The sequence below is a fragment of the Salmo trutta genome, chromosome 36, assembly GCF_901001165.1.
Source record: "Salmo trutta chromosome 36, fSalTru1.1, whole genome shotgun sequence".
Taxonomy (NCBI): domain Eukaryota; kingdom Metazoa; phylum Chordata; class Actinopteri; order Salmoniformes; family Salmonidae; genus Salmo; species Salmo trutta.
Window position 1 is genome coordinate 14,263,025 of NC_042992.1, and position 17,647 is coordinate 14,280,671.

Below are 17,647 nucleotides of genomic sequence, written 5' to 3' on the forward strand. Positions count from 1 at the left end.
TGCGTTGTGCAGACCTCACTACCCTCAGGAGAGCCTTACGGTTATGGGTGGAGCAGTTGCCGTACCAGGCGGATACAGCCCGAATGGATGCTCTCGATTGTGCATCTGTAAAAGTTTGTGTTTTTGGTGACAAGCCGAATTTCTTCAGCCTTTCTATAGCTGCGCCTTCTTCACCACGCTGTCTATGTGGGTGGACCATTTCAGTTTGTGCGTGATGTGTACGCCGAGGAACTTAAAACTTTCCACCCTCTCCACTACTGTCCTGTCGATGTGGCTAGGGGGGTGCTCCCTCTGCTGTTTCCTGAAGTCCACGATCATCTCCTTTGTTTTGTTGACATTGAGTGTGAGGTTATTTTCCTGACACCACACTCCGAAGGCCCTCACCTCCTCCCTGTAGGCCGTCTCGTTGTTGTTGGTAATCAAGCCTACCACTGTAGTGTCGTCTGCAAACTTGATGATAGAGTTGGAGGCGTGCATGGCCATGCAGTCGTGGGTGAACAGGGAGTACAGGAGAGGGCTGAGAACGCAACCTTGAGGGGCCCCTGTGTTGAGGATCAGCGGGGTGGAGATGTTGTTACCTACCCTCACCACCTGGGGGCGGCCCGTCAGGAAGTCCAGGACCCAGTTGCACAGGGTGGGGTCGAGACCCAGGGTAGTCGATGAACAGCATTCTTACATAGGTATTCCTCTTGTCCAGATGGGTTAGGGCAGTGTGATTGCGATTGCGTCATCTGTGGGCCTATTGGGGCGGTAAGCAAATTGGAGTGGGTCTAGGGTGTCAGGTAGGGTGGAGGTGATATGGTCCTTGACTAGTCTCTCAAAGCACTTCATGATGACGGAAGTGAGTGCTACGGGGCGGTAATCATTTAGCTGAGTTACCTTAGCTTTCTTGGGAACAGGAACAATGGTGGCCCTCTTGAAGCATGTGGGAACAGCAGACTGGGATAAGGATTGATTGAATATGTCCTTAAACACACCAGCCAGTTGGTCTGCGCATGCTCTGAGGACGCGGCTGGGGATGCCGTCTGGGCCTGCAGCCTTGCAAGAGTTAACACGTTTAAATGTTTTACTCATGTTGGCTGCAGTAAAGGAAAGCCCGCAGGTTTTGGTAGCGGGCCGTGTCAGTGGCACTGTATTGTCCTCAAAGCGAGCAAAGAAGTTGTTTAGTCTGTCTGGGAGCAAGACATTGTGGTCCGCGACTGGGCTGGTTTTTCTTTTGTAGTCCGTGATTGACTGTAGACCCTGCCTCATACGTCTCGTGTCTGAGCCGTTGAATTGCGACTCTACTTTGTCTCTATACTGACGCTTAGCTTGTTTGATTGCCTTGCGAAGGGAATAGCTACACTGTTTGTATTCGGTTATGTTTCCGGTCACCTTGCCCTGATTAAAAGCAGTGGTTCACGCTTTCAGTTTTGCGTAAATGCTGCCATCAATCCACGGTTTCTGGTTGGGTAATGTTTTAATAGATGCTGTGGGTACAACATCACCGATTCACTTGCTAATAAACTCTCTCACCGAATCAGCGTATTCATCAATGTTGTTGTTAGACGCTATGTGAAACATATCCCAGTCCACGTGATCGAAGCAATCTTGAAGCGTGGAATCCGATTGGTCAGACCAGCGTTGAACAGATCTGAGCATGGGTGCTTCCTGTTTTACTTTCTGTCTATAGGCTGGGAGCAACAAAATGGAGTCGTGGTCAGCTTTTCCAAAAGGAGGATGGGGGAGGGCCTTATATGCGTCGCGGAAGTTAGAATAACAATGATCGAGGGTTTTGCCAGCCCGGGTTGCACAATCAATATGCTGTTAGAATTTAGGGAGCCTTGTTTTCAGATTAGCCTTGTTAAAATCCCCAGCTACAATAAATGCAGCCTCAGGATATGTGGTTTCCAGTTTACATGGAGTCGAATGAAGTTCTTTCAGGGCCGTCAATGTGTCTGCTTGGGGGGGAATATACACGACTGTGATTATGATCGAAGAGAATTCTCTTGGTAGATAATGCGGTCGGCATAGGGTTAAGCAACAGGTCAATGTTGAGCAAGAAGACCAGAAATGGTAATCTGTAGCTCAGTTGGTTGAGAATTGTACTTGAGTTTGATTCCAGGGACCACCTATATTTAAAATGTACCCAGACATGACTAAGTCGCTTTGTATAAAAGTGTCTGCTAAATGGCATTTCATATTATTATTATATATTCAATGCTCCCTTGACTAGACAGGCTTATTAGCCAGACGTTGTGTCCCAAATGGCACCCTATTCCCTATGTAGTGCACCACTTTTGTGTATGTCACATCCTGACCAGTAGAGGGAGTATTAGTTATTGTAGTTTGGTCAGGACGTGGCAGAGGGTATTTGTTTTATGTGGTTCGGGGGTTATGTGTATTGTAGAAGGGTGTTTTATTTATGTGTTCCAGGGTTTTGGTGTATGTTCTGGTTTTTGTATTCTAGGGTTTTTCTAGTGGTTATATTTCTTTGTGGTCTGTGTCGCTCTCGATCAGGAACAGCTGTTCATCGTTGTTCCTGATTGAGAGTCATATTTAAAGAGCTTGTTTTCACTTGTTTGTTTGTGGGTAGTTGTTTTAGCACTGCTTTTAGTTAGCCTGCTAAACTGTTCCTGTCGTTCTTTGTTTATTATTTTTTCGTGTTCACTTTAATAAATAAGTATGAGTATTCACGTACCCGCTGCGCCTTGGTCTCATCTATACGACAGCCGTGACAGTGTACTACTTTTGACCAGATTCTGCCAGACACAAAAAATAATGCTTTTGTTCCTTATAACAGGGCGCAGGGTGACCAACTCCTACCTTTCAACAGTGAGCAAGTGGTAAAATGGGGTTAGTTTTAGGGTTGATCAAGAGGTCACGGTTGAGAAAAATCTTATCGCTCCATAACTGATTACATGGTACATGGTACCTTTCAACAGTAAATACCCCTAAACACCTCAAAGTGCACTTAAAAGGTAGGCAGGTCCAACATCCCTTACTGGACACCTCTCTAAAGGGTGACAGTCATTATTGTCCACAGAGATGGGCTTTGAAAACTCTGGATTGAGACGAGCATCTCCAAGTTCACCTTGACAAGTTCAAAAATAAACTCTTGAACTTTGCCAAAAAGCACTTTAATTTCATGGTAAACCTACAGGTGGAATAGTAATGAATGAGGCTGTTAATTCTACTGACTCTCCTGATTCTACTGCTTCTACTGACATCTGAATCAGGTGTGTTATTGTAGAGCTGGAGCAAAAGCCTGCACACCCAGTAACTCTCAAGGAGGTAAATTGACCACCACTTCTCTAGAGGAATACAATTCACGACTTGACAAGATCACATTCACAACACATAACGTTTAATCTAAATCTGACCTCTTATAGTTAAATAAAATAGTTTTTATTTTGTTTCTTAACCAACTTTGTCTCCCTCTACCTGTGGTCACTGGGAAGCATTGTACCGTGACTTTTTTACATTACATTTAAGTCATTTAGCAGACGCCCTTATCCAGAGCGACTTACAAATTGGACTTAAAGGGATACTTCAGAATTTTGGCAATTAGGTCCTTTATTTACTTCAACAGAGTCAGATGAACTAGTGGATACCATTTTTATGTCTCTGTGTCCAGTTAGAGGTAGTTTTGTGAGCTAATGCTAAATAGCATTAGCGCAATGACTTGATGTCTACGAGTTTCTGCTAGCATGCTCACATAATCTAATTTAAAAGTATGTATTAAGGTATCTGTAATATAACAAATATGGCAAAAATAAATACATTTCTACAGCTTACAAAATATTTTATACAATGGTGTGGTGAGGGAGTGCCAAGATGGAGGCTCGGGTAGCTTCAACACAGCGCCCCCCCCCCCCCCCCCCCCCCCCCAACCCTTCGGCTCCATTTTTACTGGAGGCAAGCTGAAGTTCGGGAGCCAAAAACTACACCCCTTCGTCATTGATTGGTCAACGGTAGGAATTGTTTTTACTCATTTTTCAAGAAAAGGTCTTTTAAGGGAGTATGCGAGCACATTCATTCGGTTAGGCTAGCCAAGTTCAGCTAGGTGCCAGCAGAACTGAAACATGCTGACGCCTTAACCCTTCAACACCCTCAACCCTTATATCACCCTCTGACCCCTCTCTGAGCCGGCACTCCACATTCCAACCCCAACCCACACTCTATTTGCTCCACTATGATCCCTCTCCACTTCTTTACCCTCTCTATCCTTCTTTCTCACCTCCTCTGTCTTTGTCTGATCAAAGTCACCTTCAGGTCTCCCCAAGGAGCTGTTGTCTCAGACACTCTCCTCTGAGTGTGATGGACTGTCTACCACCTTTGGTTACTGCACTGTATCACTCTCTATCTCTTATTAAGGCTTCTGCATGCTTCCCATCCGAAACAGTTTCTTGCATATATTATGAGAACATTTTCTGACGTTTTTGTTCATTTTGGTCTTCAGCCAGGTTTTTTTTGGCTGTTCGTGCACACCCCCAAAAAATGAGCGAGGCAAGCCGGATTTCGGTAGCCAAGCCTACACTGTCAGTTATTTCTCCATTGGTGAACTGTAGGTATTCTTCAATTAAGTGTTTGTTGTCATTCAACAATAGATGACTCGTTTTCATGCACATTTTTCCACTTGAGAAATACTGCACCAAACATGTTAGTTAGATGTAAAATTGCATTACTAAAATCTCCTCGTCAAAAACGTCAAAATTAATGAGTTATCATAGATTAATTCTGACTATTTTTAAGATGTATATACTGGCTACAGTGTCTCAAGATGGACAAACATTACTATTGCTGCTTTTTCTCTCTCTCTTTCTCTTCCTGCCTTTCTCTCGCTTTCTCCTCTACACTGTCAATTTCTCTCCTTTTCTCTCTCTCTGTCTGTATATCTGTTTGTATGTATCTTCCTCTTTTCACACTTACAAATCTCACCTCTCAATCGCTCCATCCCTCATATAATCTGTCTTTGTCTATTTATTGTTCTGTAGGAGAGAGAGTTATGGGCTATGTGTCAGTAGATGGAAACACATCATTCATAGTGTAAATACTGCTGTACTGGAGCTCACACTTCCTGGTCCCTTTCTGAGGGAGGTGACAGACAGAGTTATGAGTTAGAGAAGATCATGGTCATTACAGTCATTAGCGTGAGTTATGTCTGTGTACTACGGGAATCTGGACAGAGAAGTGAGTATAGCTCCAGTTCAATCTGAGTACATTCAGAAGGTTAACTGTTCAACTGTACGGTGATTGTTCTTGACTGTTTCACATCTCTTGACTGTTATTGCATCTCTTGATTGTTATTACAACTCTTGACTGTTATTGCATCTCTTGACTGTTATTGCATCTGTTGACTGTTATTGCATCTCTTGACTGTTATTGCATCTGTTGACTGTTATTGCATCTCTTGACTGTTATTGCATCTCTTGATTGTTATTGCATCTGTTGACTGTTATTGCATCTCTTGATTGTTATTACATCTGTTGACTGCTGTTACATTGTAATAACTTGTCTGTTATTAGATGGCGTAGACCTGAAATGAAATTAATGGGTGAGTGTTTGTTCTACTCTTTCAACTCACTAAGAGGCCAATTAGAATACTGAGACACCCGTCTCTCCCGTTCCCAAAGAAACACTACACAACACGCCAAACAACCCATCAATCCCTCCCCATTAGACATGCTGCTTGGCACACAACATACACATTCCTGTAACCATGACAACCCACATGTCGACAACAAACAAAAAGTCATGTTGGAGATGGTGTGTGTGCTTACAGACTCCTGGGCAAATTCTAACAGTAACACAAAACGCACGCATGCGCGCATGTGCACACACACACACACACACACACACACACACACACACACACACACACACACACACACACACACACACACACACACACACACACACACACAGCCAGAGTTCAGTTCAACTGTACACACTTACGCAACTGAAACACCCACAGGTTCAAATCATCCGTGCTGCGTTCGAGAGAGGGGGCGGATTCCCATTACCCTAGCCAGGTCTCATTAACATTCTGGCAAAACCTACCTACCACAATCATCATATCAACACCACCATATAGACAGACGGACGGACGGACGGACGGACGGACGGACGGACGGACGGACGGACGGACGGACGGACGGACGGACGGACAGACAGACAGGAAGGGGGTGGGAGAGAGAGGGGAGAAAAGGTAAGAGGGTTGATGGATGGAGAGAAAGAGAGAGAGAGAAACTGAGAGTAAGAGAGAAACCATGAGAAGGACATGGAAGGAGTGAGAGGGGGACATGGAGGGAGTGAGAGGGGACATGGAGGGAGTGAGAGGGGACATGGAGGGAGTGAGAGGGGACATGGAGGGAGAGAGAGGGGGACATGGAGGGAGTGAGAGGGGGACATGGAGGGAGTGAGAGGGGACATGGAGGGAGAGAGAGGGGGACATGGAGGGAGTGAGAGGGGGACATGGAGGGAGTGAGAGGGGGACATGGAGGGAGTGAGAGGGGGACATGGAGGGAGTGAGAGGGGACATGGAGGGAGTGAGAGGGGACATGGAGGGAGAGAGAGGGGACATGGAGGGAGTGAGAGGGGGACATGGAGGGAGTGAGAGGGGGACATGGAGGGAGTGAGAGGGGGACATGGAGGGAGTGAGAGGGGGACATGGAGGGAGTGAGAGGGGGACATGGAGGGAGAGAGGGATATGTAGGAAGTGGGAGGGCAAACACGTGCATAATGTTTTTGTATGGGTGTTATGAGTTTAAAGTTTGGGGAAGCTACCATTTCTACCGACCTGTGTGCCAGTTATGACTATTTCTGTATGAGCATTTTGTTTATATTTTCATAATAAAGTTTAAGTTTCTCAAAATCACTGTCACGTGGTTAATCTTAAAAAGCTGAACACATGTCTTAAGTAAAAATTCAACTAATGCAATAGAATCAGTGCAATGTATACGCCGGGAGCCAGGAAACCAGTGCAGAAGGTGAGTTTAATATAGAACCGGTGCAGAAGGTGAGTTTAATATAGAACCGGTGCAGAAGGTGAGTTTAATAAAGAACCGGTGCAGAAGGTGAGTTTAATATAGAACCGGTGCAGAAGGTGAGTTTAATAAAGAACCGGTGCAGAAGGTGAGTTTAATATAGAACCGGTGCAGAAGGTGAGTTTAATAAAGAACCGGTGCAGAAGGTGAGTTTAATAAAGAACCGGTGCAGAAGGTGAGTTTAATATAGAACCGGTGCAGAAGGTGAGTTTAATTAAGAACCGGTGCAGAAGGTGAGTTTAATATAGAACCGGTGCAGAAGGTGAGTTTAATAAAGAACCGGTGCAGAAGGTGAGTTTAATAAAGAACCGGTGCAGAAGGTGAGTTTAATATAGAACCGGTGCAGAAGGTGAGTTTAATAAAGAACCGGTGCAGAAGGTGAGTTTAATATAGAACTGATGCAGATGAACAAACACGAGGCGCGTACTGAACGTGAGAGAAAACAATAACACCTAGTGACTGAAGGCTAAATAAAGGGGGAGTAATCAAGGAGGCAATGACGACCAGGTGTGCGTAATAATGAAGCCATGGCCAGTGGTTAGTAGACTGGTGACGTCAAATGCCAGGAGGGAGGGAGGGAGCAGGAGTCGTTGTGACAATCAGCCTCGGTCATATGGACACATTGATACACTGTGATCCATTGGCGGCTAAAGAAATGAGCACATGGAACTCAGACATATCCTATAGGCCAATGCAGCAGCAGGCCTTTAACTTCCATCGTCAACTTAGTAAAATACATAGGCCTAAAGCCGAGAAATAAAAACAGTAGAAAATATCCTGATGAAAATTCAGATTCTTTCAATCGCATTAATCTCTCTACGCAGCCAGTCGGCCGCCTTTCTATCGGTGTTGACTTGAGCTATCACTAGTGAAGTGCAACAAGGCTATCAAATAAATCAAATGGGTCCAGCTGAAGCTGTTGCTAGCGAACTTGCAACATTGTATCAACTAGTCCAGGGGTTCCCAAACGTTTTCACTCAGACCCCCATTGCAGCAAAAGGTTATTTCTTGCTATTCCACACATTTTGTCATGGGGTGTACAGAACATATTGCCGTTCTATAGCCCATTTTCTTGCAATTCTATACATTTTGACATGACTACTGTGTATTCATTTGATATTTGAGTGGCTCGAACATTACTACAACATACAGTGCATTCGGTAAGTATTCAGACCTCTTGACTTTTTCTACATTTTGTTGCGTTACAGTCTTATTCTACAATGGATTAAATCGTTTTTTCCCCCCCTCATCAATCTACTCACAATACCGCATAATGACAAAGCAAAAACAGGTTTTTACAAATTTGGCCAAAAAATACATCACATACGTATTCAGACCCTTTAATAAGTACTTTGTTGAAGCACATTTCGTAGTGATTACAGCCTTGAGTCTTCTTGGGTATGATGCTACAAGCATGGCACACTTGTATTTGGAGAGTTTCTCCCATTCTTCTCTACAGATCCTCTCAAGCTCTGTCAGGTTGGATGGGGAGCGTTGCTGCACAGCTATTTTCAGGTCTCTCCAGAGATGTTCGATCGGGTTCAAGTCCAGGCTCTGGCTGGGCAACTCAAGGACATTCAGAGACTTGTCCCGAAGCCACTCCTGCGTTGTCTTGGCTGTGTGCTTAGGGTCGTTGTCCTGATGGAAGGTGAACCTTCGCCCCAATCTGAGGCCCTGAGCACTCTGGAACAGGTTTTCATCAAGGATTTCTCTGCACTTTTCTCCTGCTCATCTTTCCCTCGATACTGACTAGTCTCCCAGTCCCTGCCGCTAAAAAACATCCCACAGCATGATGCTGCCACCACCATGCTTCACCGTAGGGATGGTGCCAGGTTTCCTCCAGACGTGATGCTTGGCATTCAGGCCAAAGAGTTCAATCTTGGTTTCATCAGACAAGAGAATCTTGTTTCTCATGGTTTGAGAGTCTTTAGGTGCCTTTTGGGCAAACTCCAAGCGGGCTGTCATGTGCCCTTTACTGAGGAGTGGCTTCTGTCTGGCCACTCTAACCTAAAGACCTGACTGGTGGTGTGCTGCAGAGATGGTTGCCATTCTGGAAGGTTCTCCCATTTCCACAGAGGAACTGTGGAGCTTTGTCAGAGTTACCATCGAGTTCTTGGTCACCTCCCTGACCAAGGTCTTTCTCCCCCGATTGCTTAGATTGGCTGGGCAGCCAGCTCTAGGAAGTGTCTTGGTGGTTCCAAACTTATTCCATTTAAGAATGATGGAGGCCACTGTGTTCTTTGGGACCTTTTTTGGTACCTTTCACCAGATCTCTGCCTCAGCACAATCCTGTCTCGGAGTTCTATGGGCTATTCCTTTGACCTCATGGCTTGGTTTTTGCTCTGACACGCACTGTCAACTGTGGGACCTTATATAAACAGGTGTGTGCTTTTCCAAATCATGTTCAATCAATTGAATTTACCACAGGTGGAATCCAATCAAGTTGTAGAAACATCTCAAGTATGATCAATGGAAACAGGATGCTGCTGAGCTCAATATCGAGTCTCAGAGCAAAGGCTCTGAATACGTAAATAAGGTATTTCTGTTTTTTATTTGTAACACATTTGCAAACATTTCTAAAAACCTGTTTTTGTCCATTCTACTATTACAACTTTCAAGAGTGAGTTGAAAGCCGGACTGATTTCCTTAACTTTTTTTTTGGGGGGGGGGCACACACTCACACCTCCCCTGCTGACCCTTCGCGCCCCCCCTACTGGCCGCGCCCCACAGTTTGGGAACCACTGAACGAGCCTATTCCGCGGGCCCTAATAGTTTCCCGCTGCCAGTGAGCTCAGTACAGACAGCTGTTTTTTATGACATTTCCGCTGGATATATGGGATGATCATGATATTTTGCTTACACACCGAGGCTTGGTGATTATCGAAGCCGGGATGTAAAAAAAAAAAAAAGACTTTGTTGACTTATTGTGTGAGGTGAAGAAAAAAATGACTTAGAAGCTCAGGTTATTAGTGGCGGAAGTGGTGAGTTAAGACAATCTGTCACGACTTCCACCGAAGTTGGTCTCTCTCCTTGTTCGGGCGGCGTTCGGCGGTCGACATCACCGGCCTTCTAGCCATCGCCGATCCACTATTCATTTTCCATTTGTTTTGTCTTTGTTTTACACACCTGGTTTCACTTCCCCAATTACTTGTTCATTATTTACTCTCTGTTCCCCCATGTTTTTTTGTGAGTGATTGTTTGTATGTTGTACGGTCCATTATGTGGGCTTGCTTTATTGTATTGTATTTGCCTATTTTGAGTAAATTACGTTTATTTACTCATATCTGCTATCCTGCGCCTGACTCCTCTACACAAGCTACACACAGACCTCATTACACAATCAGAAATCAGACATCCCCAAATGGGAAGATTTCTACATTATCCCGCAGCAGGCCAGGTACTTCTATGCGTGCTCAGGCGCGCTCTCCCTAAACGTTATCAGAACAGAGAAACCAGTCACATTCTCATTGCTCACATGGAGTAGACAATGAAAACATTGACAAAAGTAATTTCTCACAAGTGTAGTAGGTTGTGAAGTCGGCAACCATTTCCATTCCGAGACTGAGAACAGTAAATTACTTTAATTAATACATGCGTGAACAGAAATTAATTAACAGTACATTAATTAGGCCTACTGGTGACATGTGTAATGGGGAATTTATACAAAAATAAACAGTCAAAGGGCAAACAATTCACACAAACAAATGAATGCGCAAGAATTGTCAGGAGACAGCTGAGTGCATTATGGAGAGTTCAGTGCATGCATTCTGTAGAGAGACCTGGCCTTAAAAACCAAATTGCGGGCTTCCAAATGAAATAGGCATAGGCCTACACACATGTGATTTGAAACAATCTTCAACTATTTTTTAAAAGAAGCTAAGAATCCTCTGTGCTCTCTTGTGAAAGATTTTGAATGATTTTATTTAGACAGGAGTAATTATATAATTTTGGCAAAAACGTCAATTTACTTTAGGGGAAGACAGCATCCGAACACTGCACTGGCACCGGCACATGTGGTGTAAAGTGCTTAAGTAAAAATACTTTAAAGTACTACTTAAGTAGTTTTTTGGGGTATAAATACTTTACTATTTCTATTTTTGACCACTTTTACTTTTCATTCACTACATTAATAAAGAAAATAATATACTTTTTACTCCATACATTTTCCTTGACACTCAAAATACTCGTTACATTTTGAATACTTAGCAATACAGGAAAATGGTCCAATTCACACACTTATCAAGACAACATGCTTGGTCATCCCTACTGCCTCTGATCTGGCAGAATCACTAAACACAAATAATTTGTTTGTAAATTATGTCTGAGTGTTGGAGTGTGCCCCTGGCTGTCAAAAAATAAATAGAAATAATAATAATAATAATAATAATCATGTATAGCATTTACTTTTAGTTTTTACTTTCACTCAAGTATGACAATTGAGTACTTTTTCCAGCACTGTACTTAAGTACATTTAAAACCAGATACTTTTAGACTTTTACTCAAGTAGTAATTACTGGGTGACTTTCACTTTTACTTGAGTCATTTTATATTAAGGTATCCCCATAGAAACGCATTTGGCTTATTATGGACAGATTTTGGCGAGAATGAGCCCTCTCGCTTTGCCTTTTCTCTCTGGTAAAACTACTGTATCTCACCAGAGAAAGCATCCGAGCGAGCGAAACAGTGCCCCTCTATCTTACTATAGGTAACCCATGTATCTGATGCTGTATGGACAGAAATAGTATGACATGCCATACTATTTTTGTCCAGACAGCATCAGATACATGGTCTACACATACGCAGACGGAGGGGCGCTGTTTAGCTTGCTCGGATGATTTATCTGAGATTGATGCGTCTTTCTACGCGTGTGTTAGTCAAATAGACTACCAATATTTTATTTGGACTGGCAAGGATGTACAGTTGGGCAGGCCAGGCCCCCTGAGGCCCACCCATAACCCCGGCGCTGTGGGGGACAAGTGGCATGTCTTGCTCTTCATCGTAATCAGAGGGCTGATATAAATACTATGCATGCCAGTCTCTCTTGGCTTAGAGTTGGGGAGAGATTGACTGCATAACTTATTTTTATAAGAAACATTAATGTTTTGAAAATCCCAAATTGTTTGCATAGTCAACTTACACACAGCTCTGACACACACACTTACCCCACCAGACATGCCACCAGGGGTCTTTTCACAGTCCCCAAATACAGAACAAATTCAAGAACGCATACAATATTATTCAGAGCCATTATTGCATGGAACTCTGTTCCATCTCATATTGCTCAAATGAACAGCAAACCTGGTTTAAAAAAACAGATAAAGCAACACCTCACAGCACAATGCCTCTCCCATATTTGACCAAAATAGTTTGTGTGTATGTATTGGTATTGATAAGTAGGCTACGTGTGCCTTTTTAAAAATGTATTTTTTAATTGATGTAGTTCTGTCTTTGAGCTGTTCTTGTCTATTAATGTTCTGTATTATGTCATGTTTCATGTTTTGTGTGGACTCCAGGAAGAGTAGCTGCTGCTTTTGCAACAGCTAATAGGGATCCTAATAAAATACCTCAAAAATTACTAAGGATCTATCATGGTCCAAACACACCAGCACAGTCGTGAAAAGGTCGTCCAGGACCTCTATACAAGGTGGTGTCAGAGGAAGTGTTCAACATTTTCAACGATTCCAGCCACCCAAGTCATAGACTGTTCTCCCTGCTACCGCACGTGAAGCGGGACCAATGCACCGTCTGGAACCAACAGGACCCTGAACAGCTTCTACCTCCAAGCCATACTACTGCTAAATAGTTAGTTAAATAGTTCACCAAATAGCTACCCGGACTATCTGCATTGACCCTTTTTGCACTAACTTTGACTCATCACATACGCTGCTACTACTGTTTACTATCTGTCACTTTATTCCTAAAGTCAGCAAAAAAAGAGACGTCCTCTCACTGTCAACTGCGTTTATTTTCAGCAAACTTAACATGTGTAAATATTTGTATGAACATAACAAGATTCAACAACTGAGACATAAACTGAACAAGTTCCACAGACATGTGACTAACAGAAATTGAATAATGTGTCCCTGAACAAAGGGGGGGGGGGGGGGTCAAAATCAAAAGTAACAGTTAGTATCTGGTGTGGCCACCAGCTGCATTAAGTACTGCAGTGCATCTCCTCCTCATGAACTGCACCAGATTTGCCAGTTCTTGCTGTGAGATGTTACCCCACTCTTCCACCAAGGCACCTGCAAGTCCCCGGACATTTCTGGGGGGAATGGCCCTGGCCCTCACCCTCTGATCCAACAGGTCCCAGACGTGCTCAATGGGGTTGAGATCCGGGCTCTTCGCTGGCCATGGCAGAACACTGACATTCCTGTCTTGTAGGAAATCACGCACAGAACGAGCAGTATGGCTGGTGGCATTGCTGGAGGGTCATGTCAGGATGAGCCTGCAGGAAGGGTACCACATGAGGGAGGAGGATGTCTTCCCTGTAACGCACAGCGTTGAGATTGACTGAAATGACAAGTTCAGTCCGATAATGCTGTGACACACCACCCCAGACCATGACAGGCCCTCCACCTCCAAATCGATCCCGCTCCAGAGTACAGGCCTCGGTGTAACGCTCATTCCTTCAACGATAAACGCGAATCCAACCATCACCCCATGTGAGACAAAACCGCGACTCATCGGAGAAGAGCAGTTTTTGCCAGTCCTGTCTGGTCGTGCGATGGTGTGTTTGTGCCCATAGGCGACGTTGTTGCCGGTGATGTCTGGTGAGGACCTGCCTTACAACAGGCCTACAAGCCCCCAGTCCAGCCTCTCTCAGCCTATTGAGGACAGTCTGAGCACTGATGGAGGGATTGTACGTTCCTGGTGTAACTCGGGCAGTTGTTGTTGGCATCCTGTACCTGTCCCGCAGGTGTGATGTTCGGATGTACCAATCCTGTGCAGGTGTTGTTACACGTGGTCTGCCACTGCGAGGACGATCAGCTGTCCGTCCTGTCTCCCTGTAGCGCTGTCTTAGGCATCTCACAGTATGGACATTGCAGTTTATTGCCCTGGCCACATCTGCAGTCCTCATGCTTCCTTGCAGCATGCCTAAGGCACGTTCACGCAGATGAGCAGGGACCCTGGGCATCTTTCTTTTGGTGTTTTTCAGAGACAGTAGAAAGGCCTCTTCAGTGTCCTAAGTTTTCATAACTGTGACCTTAATTGCCTACCGTCTGTAAGCTGTTAGTTTCTTAACGAACGTTCCACAGGTGCATGTTCATTCATTGTTTATGGTTCATTGAACAAGCATGGGAAACAGTGTTTAAACCCTTTACAATGAAGATCTGTGAAGTTACTTGGATTTTTACGAAATATCATTGAAAGACAGGGTCCTGAAAAAGGGACGTTTCTTTTTTTGCTGAGTTTAGTTATATGTACAGTACATATCTACCTCAATTACCTCGTACTCCTGCACATCGACTCCAAGTTATTGTTTCTCATTGTGAACAGAGCACCAAGTCTGGGACCAAAAGGCTCCTTAACAGAGCACCAAGTCTGGGACCAAAAGGCTCCTGAACAGAGCACCAAGTCTGGGACCAAAAGGCTCCTGAACAGAGCACCAAGTCTGGGACCAAAAGGCCCCTGAACAGAGCACCAAGTCTGGGACCAAAAGGCTCCTGAACAGAGCACCAAGTCTGGGACCAAAAGGCTCCTGAACAGAGCACCAAGTCTGGGACCAAAAGGCCCCTGAACAGAGCACCAAGTCTGGGACCAAAAGGCTCCTGAACAGAGCACCAAGTCTGGGGCCAAAAGGCTCCTGAACAGAGCACCAAGTCTGGGACCAAAAGGCCCCTGAACAGAGCACCAAGTCTGGGACCAAAAGGCTCCTGAACAGAGCACCAAGTCTGGGACCAAAAGGCTCCTGAACAGAGCACCAAATCTGGGACCAAAAGGACCCTGAACAGCTTCTACCCCCAAACCATACTACTGCTAAATAGTTAGTTAAATAATGAACCAAATAGCTACCCGTACCTTCTGCATTGACCCTTTTTGCACTAACTTTTTTGACTCATCACATACGCTGCTACTGTTTACTATCTGTCAATTTATTCTTAGTTATATGTACATATCTACCTCAATAACCTCGTACCCCTGCACATCGACTCGGTACAGGTACCTCGTGCATATAGCCAAGTCATTGTTTCTCATTGTGTATCTATTATTACTTTTATTATTACATGTTTTACTTTTCTATTATTTCTCTATATTCTTTCTCTCTGCATTGTTTGGAAAGTCCAGTCAGTAAGCATTTCTCTGTTAGTCTCCACCTGTTGTTTACGAAGCATGTGACAAATAACATTTGATTTGACTTGAGAAGAAAATCTCGATTTTCAACCAGACGATACAGAGAATCCTACCTACACTGTTTGGCTTTCTATGTCTGAAACTTGTCATGAGGTAGGTTTCCATCCAATTGGCGACATATTTTCATACAAATATAAAAAGAATCTGCATAAAAACAATCTGCACATTTTCCATCAAATTGACTTGTTGCCGATAAAAGGCTGTGCGTGATGACGTAATGCACATAAAAATACTTTTTGCATTAAAATTCCCATGTACCGAATAAAATAATACTAGTTAAATGGGTTTCCATCTCATTTTCAACTATACTGATGGTTGTCTCACAAAAAATGTTGCGTTATACAGCAAGTGTGCCCACTCTGGTATTGTGGGCACCACAAGCTCTATCTGTGCGCTTGGCTAGAGCGCACATGTAGCATACATGAGATTATTATTATGGACAAAAGAGCAAGATCATTTTTAATTGTCAAACGACAGCCAAGCATCGATCACCATGTCACCAGAATAAGACCCTCGATATTTATTGAAAGGAGCATCAAGTTCATCACCGTGCACTTTCACCACCCTGTGAAGTTCATCATAACTTATTACATTTGTAGCCTAATAAACTGCTTTCCTGATGAGTCGTAGTGGGAGGACCACACTCCATATCATCGCATGACTCCAAGTTAACTTAGAAACGATGGTTATTATATCAATATTTGTGCATGAAAGCATTTACACTGACATTTCTCACATAATACATTTTACAGACACAAAAAGATTCCATCTTGTCTAGCGTGACCTGGACAGAGTTCTAAGAAAAGCTTGGTGCAGAAACAACAGAGTAAAGCTCGCCTCAGGTTGTGTGGAGAAATGTCAAAGCATTGTATACTACCAACTAACTATGGTGATGGTATTGATTGACACTACTCACTCCAGTGAAACCATGGAACAGGCTGAGTGGGAGGAGGGGCTTCAGCTCCATGGATTGGTGGACTCCTCCCACAGGAGGCCCAAGGTCCAATGAAGGCAGGGTAGCGGTCTGACAGACGTTACCTAGGAGACAGTCATCACGTCAATTCTAAACAGATAAATACAGTTTAAAAAGAGGGTGAGGGGGAGGGGCTAATCACACTCACTCACGCACACACATACTGACCCACAGACACACACAGAGTTTGGTTCAATAAGGTCATTAGTGTATCCTCTGTGATTAGCTCTGTTTGTGTGGGTGAGTTCCTGATTATGGAGAGTTTGTTTTGTTTTGGGATTTCCACTGAGCCTGATTACAGTTTGATAATCATAACAATCACAGCCCCACCCATGTACACCCTGCTGCACAAACATTTGGCCTGATTACCTTAAGTGTGTGTGTGTGTGTGTGTGTGTGTGTGTGTGTGTGTGTGTGTGTGTGTGTGTGTGTGTGTGTGTGTGTGTATGTGTCTGAGCAAGAGAGAGAGAGAAAGAGAGTGCAAACTAAAGAGGACTAGCAAGTACAAGAGCTAATAAGAGAAAGATGAGTGTTAGAGCACAGGCTGATTGTGGGTTTTCTCTCTGTCTGTCCCTACCTCGCTCCCTCCCTCCTCTCTCCATGTCTCTGTCTGTCCCTACCTCGCTCCCTCCCTCCTCTCTCCATGTCTCTGTCTGTCCCTACCTCGCTCCCTCCCTCCTCTCTCCATGTCTCTGTCTGTCCCTAACTCGCTCCCTCCCTCCTCTCTCCATGTCTCTGTCTGTCCCTACCTCGCTCCCTCCCTCCTCTCTCCATGTCTCTGTCTGTCCCTACCTCGCTCCCTCCCTCCTCTCTCCATGTCTCTGTCTGTCCCTAACTCGCTCCCTCCCTCCTCTCTCCATGTCTCTGTCTGTCCCTACCTCGCTCCCTCCCTCCTCTCTCCATGTCTCTGTCTGTCCCTACCTCGCTCCCTCCCTCCTCTCTCCATGTCTCTGTCTGTCCCTACCTCGCTCCCTCCCTCCTCTCTCCATGTCTCTGTCTGTCCCTACCTCGCTCCCTCCCTCCTCTCTCCATGTCTCTGTCTGTCCCTACCTCGCTCCCTCCCTCCTCTCTCCATGTCTCTGTCTGTCCCTACCTCGCTCCCTCCCTCCTCTCTCCATGTCTCTGTCTGTCCCTACCTCGCTCCCTCCCTCCTCTCTCCATGTCTCTGTCTGTCCCTACCTCGCTCCCTCCCTCCTCTCTCCATGTCTCTGTCTGTCCCTACCTCGCTCCCTCCCTCCTCTCTCCATGTCTCTGTCTGACCCTACCTCGCTCCCTCCCTCCTCCCTCCTCT

General features: G+C 44.7%; 1 protein-coding gene across 2 annotated transcripts in view; it reads right to left on the reverse strand.

The window, feature by feature from the left end:
* The window catches only part of LOC115175488 (zinc finger protein 385D), a 34,971-nt gene that overhangs the window by 14,450 nt on the left and 2,874 nt on the right, over positions 1-17,647 (reverse strand). For both annotated transcript variants that reach the window (XM_029734742.1, XM_029734743.1), the window contains exon 2: positions 16,300-16,421. In XM_029734742.1, the coding sequence (XP_029590602.1) occupies positions 16,300-16,421 (122 nt within the window). The remainder of the gene's footprint in view (positions 1-16,299; positions 16,422-17,647) is intronic.